The sequence below is a fragment of the Rhinoraja longicauda genome, chromosome 21, assembly GCF_053455715.1.
Source record: "Rhinoraja longicauda isolate Sanriku21f chromosome 21, sRhiLon1.1, whole genome shotgun sequence".
Lineage (NCBI taxonomy): Eukaryota > Metazoa > Chordata > Chondrichthyes > Rajiformes > Arhynchobatidae > Rhinoraja > Rhinoraja longicauda.
The window spans coordinates 974880-990495 of NC_135973.1; the positions used below are offsets into that span (position 1 = coordinate 974880).

The following is a 15616-nucleotide window of genomic DNA, read 5'->3' on the forward strand; positions in this document are numbered from 1 at the left end:
GCTTGCCTACAAAAAGATTGGATGCTAATACTCTTCCAACCATCGTCATTATAGTGCAATATATATTAAGAAAATGTTTTGTGGCTGCAGGAGAATCTTAATATAATGCACCTAGTTATGTTGCAGGATCTTATCACATCTCCCATGACGGTAAGATTGCTGCATTCTTAATATTTAATAACTTTAAGAGTACATTAGATTTATAAACAGAAATTAATAGAGCAGAGTTATGCCAAAAGGATCCTAATGTAGATAAATGAGGAGTCTGGAGAATCAGTGACTGTGGGACCAGAGTGCACAAAGTGTGGATAGACACAAAAAGCTGGAGTAACTCAGCGGGACAGGCAGCATCTCTGGAGAGAAGGAATGGGCGACGTTTTGGGTCGAGACCCTTCTTCAGACTGGTTAGGGATAAGGGAAACGAGAGATATAGACGGTGATGTGGTGATGTGGAGAGATGAAGATCAATGAATGAAAGATGTGCAAAAAAGTAACGATGATAAAGGAAACAGACCATTGTTAGCTGTTTGTAGGGTGAGAACGAAAAGCTGGTGTGACTTGGGTGGGGGAGGGATAGAGAGAGAGAGGGAATGCCGGGGCTACCTGAAGTGAGAGAAATCAATATTCATACCACTGGGCTGTAAGCTGCCCGAGCGAAATATGAGATGCTGTTTCCCCAATGTGCGTTTAGCCTCACTCTGACAATGGAGGAGACCGAGGACAGGAAGGTCTGTGTGGGACTGGGAAGGAGAATTAAAGTATCCAGCAACCAGGAGATCAGATGCTGCCTGTCCCACTGAGTTCCTCCAGCACTTTGTGTCTACCAACCGGGAGATCAGGTTGGATCACGCAGGCTGAGCGAAGGTGTTCCGCAAAACCATCGCCCAGTCTGCGTTTGGTCTCGCCGACGTATAAGAGTCCACACCTTGAACAATGGATACAGTAGATGAGGTGGGAGGAGGTGCAAGCGAACCTCTGCCAAATCTGAAAGGACTGTCGGGGCCCTGGACAGAGTCGAGGGAGGAGGTATAGCGAGAGGTGTTGCATCCTCTGCGGTTGCTGGGGAAGGTACCTGGGAAGGGATGAGTTAACCAGGGAGTTGCGGAGGGAACGGTCTCTGCGGAAGGCGGAAAGGGGTGGAGATGGGAAAATGTGGTATCCCATTGGAGGTGGCAGAAATTTTGGAGGATTATGTGTTGTATGCGACGGCTGATGGAGTGGAAGGTGAGGACTAGGGGGACTCTGTCTCTGTTGTGACTAGGGGAGGGGGACCAAGGGCGTGTGTGTGCGAGACCCACAATATAAGGGAGGCATTGTTTGAACTTACCTGAGGGAGAGTTGGGGTGTTTTTATTCCAGGATTACACGGGGGAAATAATATTCCCAGCAGAAACAGATCTTTGGTTTGTGAGACAATAATATTCCCAGCAGAAACAGATCTTTGGTGTGTGAGACAATAATATTCCCAGCTGAAACAGATTGATTGATTGAAAGATACAGCACGGAAACATGCCTTTCAGCCGGCCGAATCTTCAACGATCTTTGATCACCTGTTCACACTAGTTCTGTTTCGCCCACTCCCTACACACATGGGGTAATTCAGAGGCCAAATAACCTACAAACCCCCAAAACTTTGGGATATGGGAGGAAATTGGATTACCCAGAGAAAACCCACAGGGTCACAGGGGGATCATGCAAACTCCACACAGATAGCACCGATATCAAGTCTAAACCCGGGTCCCTGGCGCTGTGAGGTAATGCCTCCACCTGCGACACTGTGCCCCCAGGGTTTTGATTTCTGTAGGTTTTGCTTACAACAACATTACTGAGGGTGCAAGATTCTGGAAAAGTATCAACAATCTACCACTGACAATCGGGAATATAGATAGTAGCTGTGAGATGCTGCAATGGTTGAGTGGAAAGAATGAGATAAATTTTGGGAAAAGCTGTTCAAATTGTTGCAAAGAATTCCAAAATTAGGTAAATATTAGTCTCACTTCTAAGAGGGGTGTTGGATTGTACCTCCCCACCTGTGCCATGTGAAGACTGCAACTTACATTTTGTTGCTTGGAATGTAACCCGGGTCTGCAGTTAGTGCACAAGCAGTAACACAAAGATAGGCTGAATGCCACAAAGGTGAAAGAAGGGCAGGTTACTGAACATACCCCACAATGCCTGTCTGAATTGGTGACTCAAAATGGAAAGCCATCATTATCATCAAACTAAACAGAAAAATGCTTAGTCACTCTGGTTATGTAGAAAATGTTCCTCTCCACAAGTGGCAACGATAAACAACTTCACAAAGGTTAATGCCACAACAGCACGAGCAGAGAATACTCTGAACAGATTTGTCGACGAGAAGCTCAAGCTGAATCGCTCCTTGAGCAACCGAGCAGCAAACTCTACCTTGACTTCAATCTTGCCATCATCTTCAGGGAGGTGTGCAGCCACAAACCAATCACCGTGGACAGGGTTGCTGATGTTGAAGAACACAGTGGTCTGGTCCTGGGTCAACAAGGGTATGGTGATGTTAAATGAAGGGAGAGCAACAGTGTTTGTTCCAAACTTGGTGTGTAAAGGATTGATTACTGGAGGGGCACCTGCACGGAAATGGCTGGTTAAAAAAAACAAAGTAAATTAGATCAAAAACTACTTTGCAACACCTAAACACAGAATATATTTTGGCAAAATGTGTAGGAAAGAGCTACAGATGCTGGTTTAAATCGAAGATAGACACAAAAAGCTGGAGTAACTCAGCGGGACAGGCAGAGAGAAGGAATGGGTGACGTCTGAAGAAGGGTCTCAACCCGAAACGTCACCCATTCCTTCTCTCCAGAGACGCTGCCTGTCCCGCTGAGTTACTCCAGCTTTTTGTGTCTATCATCGATATATTTTGGCAATATATTTTGACTAATTATGAAGCTACATACATAAAGCAGCAATTGATAAAAATTAAAGAGAATTACCTTGAATTAAAATACAACTTTAATTGCTAATATTGTGAATTTTCCTCTCTGCCCTTAGACATTTATTGGTTAGAGTTAATTGTTAATGAATAATTTCAACCTTATGAAACGTTATTTTACGCTCAAGTTTGCAAAAGTGTACGTACGTGGTAATGTTGATATTCTGGCATTGCGCTCCCTTGCCTTTGGAGGCTTGTAAAATCCATCTCATCATCACAGTATTGTCTGGCACGTGGAAGACAAACAGGCGCGCACTTCCATACCAATGGTACAGAGAAAGTTTCTGAGGAGCTTGGGAGTAATATTCAGACACATAGGTCGGGCCTGTTGGAACAAGGACTTTCGTTTGACAAGCAAGTCAACGCTGTGGTAAAAGCCAGCTTCTTCCAGCTTCGTACCATAGCTAAAATCAAACCATTCCTCCAATTTCAAGAGGGAGCTGGATAGAGCTCTTAAGGATAGCGGAGTCAGGGGGTATGGGGAGAAGGCAGGAACGGGGTACTGATTGAGAATGATCAGCCATGATCACATTGAATGGCGGTGCTGGCTCTATCTCTCCCTCCTAACCTCATTCCCCTGCAAAACGAGGATGCCGGTCCGGTATACTTGCCAAGCTAAAGAGACAGCCACACAAACCACCGCTACCCAGCATGTTTCTCACCAACGCCAGATCCATCATCAACAAAATGGACGAACTAAAACTACAGATATCAGCAAACAAACTCGTGGAGGACTGTTGCATTCTCTTAGTAACAGAGACATGGCTTCATCCACTTATCCCAGACGGAGCCATTGAGCTAGCCGGGCGTACAGCGTTTCGTTGGGACAGAAACATCGACTCCGGTAAGAGCAAGGGGGGGGGGTTATGCATTTACGTGCACAACAGCTGGTGCACTAACATCCAAATCATAGATAGCCACTGTTCTCCTGATCTGGAGTCCCTAACAGTTAAATGCAGGCCTTTTTACCTTCCTCGCGAATTTACAGGGGTTATAGTAACAGCAGTCTACATCCCACCGAATGCTAACGCTAGCACAGCTTTAGGCTACCTGCTCGGTGCAATAAACTCACAACAGAGCACATATCCAGAAGCAGCCCACATCATAGCCGGGGACTTCAACCATGCAGACCTAAAGTCAGTTCTCCCGAAACTTGAACAACACATAAGATGTGCTACCAGGGGGAAAAACACACTAGACAAGGTTTACTCAAATATTAAGAAGGGTTTCAGGTCAGCACCACTACCACACCTGGGGGCAGTCAGATCACCTGTCCATATTCCTAACTCCAGCATACACCCCACTCAGGAGGAAAGCTCCAGTCACCATAAAGACTGTTAAGACATGGCCTGAAGGAGCTTCCTCGCAGCTGCAGGATTGCTTCGAAAGGACCAACTGGGATATTTTTGAGGATCATGACTTGGAGGAGTACACATCAACTGTACTTTGCTACATCAAAAACTGTGTTGACAATGTCACCGTCGACAAACGCATCCGGTTGTATCCCAATCAAAAACCCTGGATGACAAAGGATGTCAGGTCTCTCCTCAAGGACCGTAACACCGCCTTCAGGTCTAGTGATAGAGCTCTATACAGTGCTGCTAGAACCAACCTGAAGAGAGGCATCAAGGATGCCAAAGCGTCCTACAAGAGGAAGATTGAGGACCACTTTTCCAACAATGACCCACGGCGGGTATGGCAAGGCATCCAGCACATCACCAACTACAAGACCAGCAACCGCACGACTGCCGACGGCGACGCCTCGCTGGCAGAGGAACTTAACTGTTTCTTTGCTCGTTTCGAGGTGAAAGCTACAGTGGCAGACATAACACCCTCTCCAGCACCTGACAGCAACACCTTTATTGTGCAGGAGTATGATGTTAAGCGCGTGCTCAGAGCAGTGAATCCCAGGAAAGCTGCAGGCCCCGATGGTGTGACGGGCAGAGTGCTGAGGGAATGTGCAGACCAATTATCTGAGGTCTTCACAAAAATCTTCAACCTGTCCCTTTTAAAATCCACCATCCCTCCCTGCCTGAAGTCCGCCACAATCATCCCACTGCCGAAAAAGTCTGTCATCAGCGGTCTTAACGACTACCGTCCGGTAGCACTCACACCGGTCATCACAAAGTGCTTCGAGAGACTGGTCCTGCAGCACATCAAAGCCAGCCTCCCACCCACCTTCGACCCACACCAGTTTGCCTACAGAGCAAATAGGTCTACAGGGGATGCCATCGACACTGCTCTTCACACTGCACTGACCCACCTTGAACACCAGGGGAGCTATGTGAGGATGCTCTTCCTCGACTTCAGCTCTGCCTTTAACACGGTCATCCCGAGCAGACTGGTCACCAAACTTTCCGACCTTGGATTTTCCCAAACCATCTGCCAATGGATCAAGGACTTCCTGACCAACCGCCCCCAGACCGTCAAAATAGGCCCTCACCTCTCCTCCACCATTACACTGAGCACCGGCTCACCACAGGGCTGTGTGTTGAGCCCCATCCTTTACTCCCTCTACACTCACGACTGCGCCCCCACCCATCCCACCAACACCATCATCAAGTTCGCGGATGACACGACTGTGGTTGGACTCATCTCAGAAGGAGATGAGACAGCCTATAGGGATGAAATCCAAAGGCTGGCAGCATGGTGTTCAGTGAACAATCTGGTCCTGAACTCCTCCAAAACAAAGGAACTTATAATTGACTTTAGAAAAACCAGTGGAGATTACGACCCACTCTACATCAATGGGGTCTGTGTGGAAAGGGTACCAGCTTTCAGGTTCCTGGGTACGCACATCGCAGAGGATCTTACCTGGTCTACCAACACCATCACCACAGTAAAGAAGGCACAGCAGAGACTCCACTTCCTGAGGATCCTCAGGAAAACCAACCTGCAGGAGAAGCTCATGTTGTCCTTCTATCGCTGCTCCATCGAGAGTGTGCTGGCATACTGTATAACCACATGGTATGCCAGCTGCTCAGAAAAGGACAGGAAGGCCCTTCAGAGGGTCATCACGACGGCCCAGAAGATCATCGGCTGCTCACTGCCCTCCCTGGAGCACCTGTTCAGACTACGCTGCCTCAGTAGAGCAGGCAAAATAATAAAAGATCCATCCCACCCCGGCCACCGTCTGTTTGTTCATCTGCCCTCTGGTCGACGTTTCAGGTCGATCAAATCCCGAACAAACAGACTTAAGAACAGTTTTTACCCCAGGGCCATACGAGAACTGAACACTACCTTTGCACTAGGCAACACCGTTAAAAAATCTTGTACTTAATATAATTGTATTTAATTGTATTTATGTATTTATTTGTTTTTGCATTTATTGCATATATGTTTGTACGCACCGTCAGGATTGGCTATTTTTTAATTTCGTTGTACTCGTTGCAATGACAATAAATGAATATTATTATTATTATTATAATCCCTGATACCCGCACTATCACGTACAAAATGTGTTTGCATGTTATTGTGATTATTAAATTTGACAAAAATCACAATAAGCATGCAGAAGATTCTGATTGTGATAGCGTGGGTAGTTGCATGCTCTTTGTGAGGAAGGTCATTCACGCAAATCATTCACGCATTCATTTCCTCCCGCCTAGACTACTGCAACTCCCTATACACAGGGATCAGCCAATCATCCCTGTCCCGCCTGCAATTGGTCCATAACGCCGCAGCGAGACTCCTGACGGGTCCCGTAAAAGGGACCACATCACCCTGATTCTGGCCTCGTTCCACTGGCTCCCAGTACAGTACAGAATCAACTTCAAGCTCCTCCTATTCACGTATAAAGCCCTAAATGGGCTTGCCCCCCCCCCCCCCCCCCCCCCCCCCCCCCCCCATATCAAAAATCTTCTAACCCACCACTCTATCTCCAGGTCTCTCAGGTCGGCCGACTTGGGGCTACTGACTATCCCGCGGTCTAGACTTAAGCTCAGGGGTGACCGCGCTTTTGTGGTTGCAGCTCCAAGACTGTGGAACAGCATCCCTCTCCCCATCAGAACTGCCCCCTCTATCGACTCCTTTAAGTCCAGGCTCAAAACCTATTTCTACTCCCTATCGTTTGAGGCCCTTTGAGGGGGCGCTGTGAACTGTTTATGTATGTGCTGTTATGTTTGTGTGCCATTGTATGTTCGTTTTCTTAGTACCTGAACTGGGTTGTTTTTTAAATGTGCTATACAAATAAAATTGACTTGACTTGACTTGACTAGGACAATTTAAAATATGAACAAGATGGGAAGAAAGGTCTCAACCTGAAACGTCACCCATTCCCTCTCTCCTAGATGCTGCCTGACCTGCTGAGTTACTCCAGCACTCTGTGATAACAAGATAGCATGATCAAAATAGCAGACTTTCAGAAAAGGACATTTTTTTAATGGTTTCCTTTCTAATGGGGATAAAATGCTTCAGATGTTGTGTGAGGAAACCCCCCAACCCAATGTAAAACTAAGTGGTGAAAACTACAGACCTTCCTCACAAAGAGCATGCAACTACCCACGCTATCACAATCAGAATCTTCTGCATGCTTATTGTGATTTTTGTCAAATTTAATAATCACAATAACATGCAAACACATTTTGTACGTGATAGTGCGGGTGTCAGGGGTTATGGGGAGAAGGCAGGGGAATGAGGTTAGGAGGGAGAGATAGATCAGCCATGATTGAACGGAGGAGTAGACTTGGTGGGTCGAATGGCCTAATTCTGCTCCTATCACTTATGACCTTGTGACATAGATTCTATGGTTGTGGTTGGTAATAGACAATAGACAATAGGTGCAGGAGGAGGCCATTCGGCCCTTCAAGCCAGCACCCTCATTCAATGTGATCATGGCTGATCATTCACAATCAGTACCCTGTTCCTGCCTTCTCCCCATACCCCTTAAGGGCTCTATCTAACTCTCTCTTGAAAGCATCCAGAGAATTGGCCTCCACTACCTTCTGAGGCAAAGAATTCCACAGATTTACAACTCTCTGAGTGAAAAAGGTTTTCCTCATCTCCGTTCTAAATGGCCTACCCCTTATTCTTAAACTGTGGCCCCTGGTTCTGGACTCCCCCAACATCAGGAACATGTTTCCTGCCTCTAGCGTGTCCAACCCCTTCATAATCTTATACGTTTCAATACGATCCCTTCTCATCCTCCTAAATTCCAGTGTATACAAGCCTAGTCTTTCAACATAGGACAGTTCCGCCATTCCGGGAATTAACCTAGTGAACCTACGCTCCACTCCCTCAATAGCAAGAATATCCCTCCCTCCTCAAATTTGGAGACCAAAACTGCACACAGTACTCCAGGTGTGGTCTCACTAGGGCCCTGTACAACTGCAGAAGGACCTCTTTGCTTCTATACTCAACTCCTCTTGTCATGAAGGCCAACATGCCATTGGCTTTCTTCACTGCCTGCTGTACCTGCATGCTTCCTTTCAGTGACTGATGAACAAGGACACCCAGATCTCGTTGTACTTCCCCTTTTCCTAACTTGACACCATGTCGGGCGATCATTCTATATTTACGGAAACCATAGTGTTAACTGGATACCACAAACACACATCCTAAACTGGGCTGCACCAAGCAGAAATAATCAGCCCCAAAACACCCAGAGGTGACCAAACCACTGGGGATACACAGGCCACATGTCGTCTGTGGAGAGGCAGAGACATACATCAGGACCATCAGGGTGGTGAATCTGTGGAATTCTTTGCCACAGACGGCTGTGGAGGCCAAGTCAGTGGATATTTTTAAGGCAGAGATAGATAGATTTTTGATTAGTAAAAGTATCAGAGGTTGTGGGGAGAAGGCAGGAGAATGGGGTTAGGAGGGGGAGATAGATCAGCCATGATACAAGTGGCTGCAGTGTTTTGTGCAGCAATGCCCTGAATGTATGTGTGGAGGAGATGTAACTACAGATGAGGTGCTGGCTCTTGAGTTTCACACAGCTTAGGATGCTTCACACAAGCGAATTCGCAACAATGTAGGTATTGTGCTGGCCAGTGGGTTGGAGCTGGATCATGTGCCTCTTAGCAGCCTATGGTACAGCAAACAAAATCTACCCACTCCACAAAAACAAAATCTATTTATAAAGTACAGAGAAAGTAGAAACAACAGCTACTGCTGGCTAAAGAGATGGTCATCTGCCCACCAAACATATCGTTTCACACCTCAACTCTGTCCTGTATCCTCTTGTTCAATAGAGGACACCTCACATACTCTCCACCATTTTGATGACTTTCAATTCCCTGGCCCCCATCACTCATCTGCAGCCTGAGGTAGAGAAAGATGAGGCATTGCAGCCCATTCAGGAAGGTGTTGGGGGCCTCTGCTTCCCTCTGGAACAGAGACTCAACAGGGTCACTTCCACTATCACCCTCACCACCTCACAACTCCAGGGGGAAGGAGCAACTCTGAAGGCACATGAAGACTGAGGACCAACCTAAAGAGCCTGTAGAAGTGGTGGAAGAGGAGGTATGGGATATCATTGTGATTGTTGAGTGCGGTATGAAAAGTAGAGAAAAGTAGAGATGCCCGTTCCAGCCGTGGGAAGAGTAAACGATACAATGGAGGTGTAAGCCTTATGTCGAGATGCTGATTTCATGGTCAATCGCTCCGGGGCTTAATTGGAGGAATGCTTTGACATCAGAAGCGGTAAGGGGTGCAGAGTCCATGCAGGGAAGAGTTGAACCAGGTGAGGAAGGTAGGATCTACAATGTCAAAGTATACAGGGATGAGCAGGAACAATGCCAGATGGCCATGGTTACAGAGGTGGTACTTGCGACTTGCATTAAGGCAGTTCCAATGTCAGGGAAGGGACAGAATTCAGATTAGATTGGTGGGAAAGATGGATGCAGGTTTGATATTTGATCATTGATAACAAAGTTGAGAAATAGATAAGAAAGCGAAGTGCAAACATACACACCTCTCCAAATACATTTCTTCTTTTGGGGAAAAGGTTCTTAATGTGTTCTTTGTACTTTGTTGCACTTGAGAGAGGAGGCATTCGTTAAGAAGCCACATAAAAGGTTACTGAACAGGAGAAGAGAACACAAATTTGGGGGTAATATAGTCGTGATCCTGCCTCAGACTGATTGTGTCGGGGGGGGGGGGGGGGGGAAGAAAGCTGTTGGGGAGGAGGGGCCGGACAAAGCCTGGCAAGTGAAGGGACAGGCAGCATCCCTTCTCACTGATAGGCGGATACAGGTGAGGGAAACAGCGAGTCAGAATATTAATGTCAAATTTGGATTGGCAATCAGGGTGCCAACAGACACAAGTGTTGGGGCCTTAAATATTCACAATCTACATTGATGGACGAAGGGACAAAGTAAACTAAGGATAAATTTGCTACCGACACAAAGATAAGCAGATATCAAGCTAGGAGTGTCACTCCAAGCTTTCAGATGCATTATAGATATGGTAAGGGAGTGGAAAACTAGTTTCAGATACAATAAAATATGAGGAAGTACGTGGTTAATCACTCGAGAAGGAAATGAAAAAGGGATGTATTACTCAAACAGAGACCACAAAATGTTGCAATACAAAGGAGATCTGGCAGTCCCAGTACATGAAACACAAAAGGCTTTGTCACTGACTCCACCCATCAGCCCACCTCCTCTCCTCACCTGTATCCACCCATCACTTGCCAGGTTTATCCCACCCCCACCTCTCTTTTCCAGCTTTGTCCCCCTGCTCCATCAGTCTATAGAATGAAAAACAAGGAACAGCAGATGCCGGTTTACAAAAAAAAGACACAACGTGCTAGAGTAACTCAGTGGGTCAGGCAGCATTTCTGGAGAATATTGATAGGTTAAAGGACCAAAACCCTTCTTCAGACTGATTCGGGGGCAGAGCTGGAAGAGAGGAGGCAAGACAAAGCCTGGCAGGTGGTAAGTAGTTGCAGATGAGTGAGGGGACTGGTTGTAGTGGGGCATCCCCTGTTCATTCCCTTCCCTGCATGGATGCTGGCTGACCTGATGAGTTAGTTGCTCCAGCACTTTGTGTTTTTCTCACATTATATAATATTGGGTAATAAAACCAATTGTGTCAATAAGGAAAGAGGGATTAGAGCCTAGTTTTAGACTAACCCACAGGATAATAAATGTCTTTTTAATAACCATGTTTATTTTTATTACTGCAAGCTAAAAATACTTAAGACAGCTTGATAGCGTCTTATTGTACAAGTCGATGGAAGTGACACGGTGAGTGTTGAATTTTCCAATGTTACGTAATTTCTTCATACACTCCCTTCCCGTCATTCCCCCCCTCCCCACCCCAATTCCTCAACGAAAAGTTGGTTAACCAGTTCCACAGTTGCCAACAGTGAATGACTCTTGTGATCACACCATCCCCAGCCAACTATTGGCCCATCATGGAACCACCCTGCCTGAAGTCACCTGCTGCCATCCCTGATTTGTCCTGCTCTTTTCTTGCTTCCAGATCCACCCCCTCCTTCCCCAACAATCACTGTTGAAGGGTCCTGACCCAAAACATCCCCTGTTCCTTCTCTCCAGAGATGCTGCCTGACCCGTTGAGTTACTCCAGCACTCTGTGAAACGTCATCTATCCATGTTCTCCACAGATGCTGCCTGACCCGCTGAGTTACTCCAGCACTTTGTGTCAATCTTCAATAGAAGTGGCTGCCTGGTGATTTCAATTCCCCCACTTCTGTGAATCCTAAGAGATGGTAATGATCAGCCATGATCACAGTGAATGGTGGTGCTGGTCCGAAGGGCTGAATGGCCTACTCCTGCACCTATTGTCTATTGTAATGATTGATTACTGCAGGGAAGTTACGTGGAACCAGTATTTTTCCTCTGAACATTTTTTTCTTGTTTAACAAAACTGCTTTTCTTCAGCTTGTCAATTCCAAAGTAACTATGAAGCGGTTCTTTATTTCCTGATCGAGATTACATTATAAATTATTTGGCCCAAACAATGTTCATCCAAAGCAAAGCCCAGTTCACGTTCTGGAAGCATGCTTTACTGCAGACCCAACTCCGCAATCATATCCCGTATTCCTGATATAAACTCACTCATCACCTATTGGTATAAAGTACAGAGGCCCATCAGGAGTCAGAGTAAGTCACTGACTGACAGTGCACTGTCAACAGTATAACAGAGCCATCTGAAGAAGGGGCTCGACCCAAAATGTCACCCATTCCTTCTCTCCAGAGATGCTGCCTGACCCGCTGAGTTACTCCAGCATTTTGTGTCTATCTTTTTGTATGGGTGATGGGGACAGGATTGAAGGTGATGGGGACAGAGGAGAAGGGGGGTGGGGGTGATGGGAGAGAGGACAGGGGAAGGGCAGGAGTAGAGGGACAGGGTGATGGGGACATGCATTGGGGACAGGTGAGGGCAGGTACGGGGGGACAGGGTGTTGGGGACGGAGGGTGGGGACAAGGTGGTGGGGAAGGCAGGTACAGGGAGACAGGATGATGGAGCCAGGTGTTGGAGACAGATGAGGGCAAGTACAGGGGGACAGGGGGGGTAGGTAGGTGAGGGGGGTGAGGACAGGGTGGGGGTGAGGGTGGGGACACGGGAGGGGGTGAGGGTGGGTACAGGGGAGGGCAGGTACAGGGTAACAGGGTGCTGGGGGGTAGATAAGTGAGGGGGTGAGGACAGGGTGGGGGTGAGGTGGTGCGGGTGGGGACAGGGGGTAGGGTGGGGACAGGGGAGGGCAGGTACAGGGTGACAGGGTGCTGGGGGGTAGGTAGGTGATGGGGGTGAGGACAGGGTGGGGGTGAGGGGGTGCAGGTGGGGACAGGGGGTAGGGTGGGGACAGGGGAAGGCAGGTACAGGGTGACAGGGTGCTGGGGGGTAGGTAGGTGAGGGGGTGAGGACAGGGTGGGGGTGAGGTGTTGCGGGTGGGGACAGGGTAACGGTAACAGGGTGCTGGGGGGTAGGTAGGTGAGGGGGGTGAGGAGAGGGAGAGGTGGTGCGGGTGGGGACAGGGGGTAGGGTGGGGGCAGGTACAGAGTGCTGGGGGTAGGTAGGTGAGGGGGATGAGGACAGGGTGGGGGTGAGGTGGTGCGGGTGGGGACAGGTACAGGGTGACAGGGTGCTGGGGGTAGGTAGGTGAGGATGAGGACAGGGTGGGGATGAGGACAGGGTGGGGGTGAGGTGGTGCGGGTGGGGACAGGTACAGGGTAACAGGGTGACAGGGTGCTGGGGGTAGGTAGGTGAGGGGGGGGGGACAGGGTGGGGGTGAGGTGGTGCGGGTGGGGACAGGTACAGGGTGACAGGGTGCTGGGGGTAGGTAGGTGAGGGGGGGGGGGGGATGGGGAGACACCGATGACGGGCCGCCACCTTCAGGCCGGGCCGAGCGGCCGCCGTGCTGTCGAAGCCCCCGCCCCGCCCCGCCCCCCCCCCGCCCCCACACTTACCTGTCAGCCGGGCGCGGCCGCCGAGCAGCTGTAGCGCCAGCGCCAGGAGAGAGAGTAGGCGGCAGAGCGGGTGGTGCGGCGCCATGGCGGGCCCGGGTCTCATCCTCCTCCGCTGCTTCGCTCCGTCCCGTCCGTCCACCCGGTGTGTGACGTCAGCGATCTGTGACGTCGGCACCCTGCCGCCCGGCGCCTGACGTCAGCGCTCTGGACGTCACCCCCTGCCGCCCGTGCCTGACGTTAGCGCTCTGTGACGTCACTCCTTCCGCCCGGCGTCTGACGTCAGTGCTCTGTGACGTCACCCCTGCCGTCCGGCGTCTGACGTCGGCGCTCTGTGACGTCGGGCCCCACCGCGCCCGACGCACACCTGACGCACAGCGTGCCCCACCTGCGGCACAGGGACATCCTGGCCTCACCTGTGGCCGCCCCCCAGCAGAGGGGTGGGCAGTGCTGAGGCTCAGACACCCCACAGCATTGTGTGCCAGCAGTGGAAACCTTCAGCCTTGGCTCAAGGAGGAAGGGAAGGAAGGACAGTTTCATCCCAGTTGTCATAGGCAACTGAACCCTCCTACCCCGAATACAGAGCAGTCCTGACCTCCATGCAGGAAGGAACTGCAGATGCTGGTTTAAACCGAAGGTAGACACAAAAAACCGGAGTAACTCAGCGGGACGGGCAGCATCTCTGGAGAGAAGGAATGGGTGACGAGGACAACTTTGGAGGGACAAGGACCAAGCGCAGGCAGGTGGGACATGTTGACCGGTGTGGGCAAGTTGGCTGAAGGGCTTGTTTCCAAGTCAAGTCAATTTTATTTGTATAGCACATTTAAAAACAACCCACATTGACCAAAGTGCTGTACATCAGATCAGGTACTAAGAAACAAACATACAATGGCACACAAATATAACAGCACATACATAAACAGTTATAATATAATAATAATAATAATAATAATATTCATTTATTGTCATTGCAACGAGTACAACGAAATTAAAAAATAGCCAATCCTGACGGTGCGTACAAACATATATGCAATAAATGCAAAAACAAATAAATACATAAATACAATTAAATACAATTATATTAAGTACAAGATTTTTTAACGGTGTTGCCTAGTGCAAAGGTAGTGTTCAGTTCTCGTATGGCCCTGGGGTAAAAACTGTTCTTAAGTCTGTTTGTTCGGGATTTCATCGACCTGAAACGTCGACCAGAGGGCAGATGAACAAACAGACGGTGGCCGGGGTGGGATGGATCTTTTATTATTTTGCCTGCTCTACTGAGGCAGCGTAGGCTGAACAGGTGCTCCAGGGAGGGCAGTGAGCAGCCGATGATCTTCTGGGCCGTCGTGATGACCCTCTGAAGGGCCTTCCTGTCCTTTTCTGAGCAGCTGGCATACCATGTGGTTATACAGTATGCCAGCACACTCTCGATGGAGCAGCGATAGAAGGACAACATGAGCTTTTCCTGCAGGTTGGTTTTCCTGAGGATCCTCAGGAAGTGGAGTCTCTGCTGTGCCTTCTTTACTGTGGTGATGGTGTTGGTAGACCAGGTAAGATCCTCTGCGATGTGCGTACCCAGGAACCTGAAAGCTGGTACCCTTTCCACACAGACCCCATTGATGTAGAGTGGGTCGTAGTCTACACTGGTTTTTCTAAAGTCAATTATAAGTTCCTTTGTTTTGGAGGAGTTCAGGACCAGATTGTTCACTGAACACCATGCTGCCAGCCTTCGGAGGGCCTCAAATGCTAGGGAGTAGAAATAGGTTCTGAGCCTGGACTTAAAGGAGTCGATGGAGGGGGCAGTTCTGATGGGGAGAGGGATGCTGTTCCACAGTCTAGGAGCTGCAACCGCAAAAGCGCGGTCACCACTGAGCTTAAGCCTAAACCGCGGGATAGTGAGTAGCCTCAAATCGGCCGATCTGAGGGACCTGGAGATAGAGTGGTGGGTTAGAAGATTTTTGATATGGGGGGGCAAGCCCGTTTAGGGCTTTGTATGTGAATAGGAGGAGCTTGAAGTTGATTCTGTACCATACTGGGAGCCAGTGGAGCGAGGCCAGAATCGGGGTGATCAGGTCCCTTTTACGGGTACCCGTCAGGAGTCTCGCTGCGGCGTTTTGGACCAATTGACCATGTGAATAAGGTGCAGAACGTACCTCCACTCTACATTGGGAGTGGTCGATTCCACCTTACCTCTCCCTCACACAGGTTTCAGGCCTCCAGAATAACAAACCCAAGAACCAACACTGGGCTTGGTCAGGCTGACACAACCATTAACATGG

At 48.9% G+C, this 15616-nt stretch overlaps 1 protein-coding gene across 1 annotated transcript in view; it reads right to left on the bottom strand.

Annotated features, from left to right (window-relative positions):
• pgap6 (post-glycosylphosphatidylinositol attachment to proteins 6) overlaps positions 1-13477 on the bottom strand; it is a 35898-nt gene extending 22421 nt beyond the window's left edge. Inside the window, exons 1-3 of the mRNA XM_078418398.1 lie at positions 13344-13477; positions 3112-3289; positions 2406-2613 (exon numbers count right to left, since the gene is read on the bottom strand). Coding sequence (XP_078274524.1) covers positions 2406-2613; positions 3112-3289; positions 13344-13446 — 489 coding nt within the window. The 5' untranslated portion in view covers positions 13447-13477. The remainder of the gene's footprint in view (positions 1-2405; positions 2614-3111; positions 3290-13343) is intronic.
• Positions 13478-15616: the final 2139 nt, after the last annotated feature.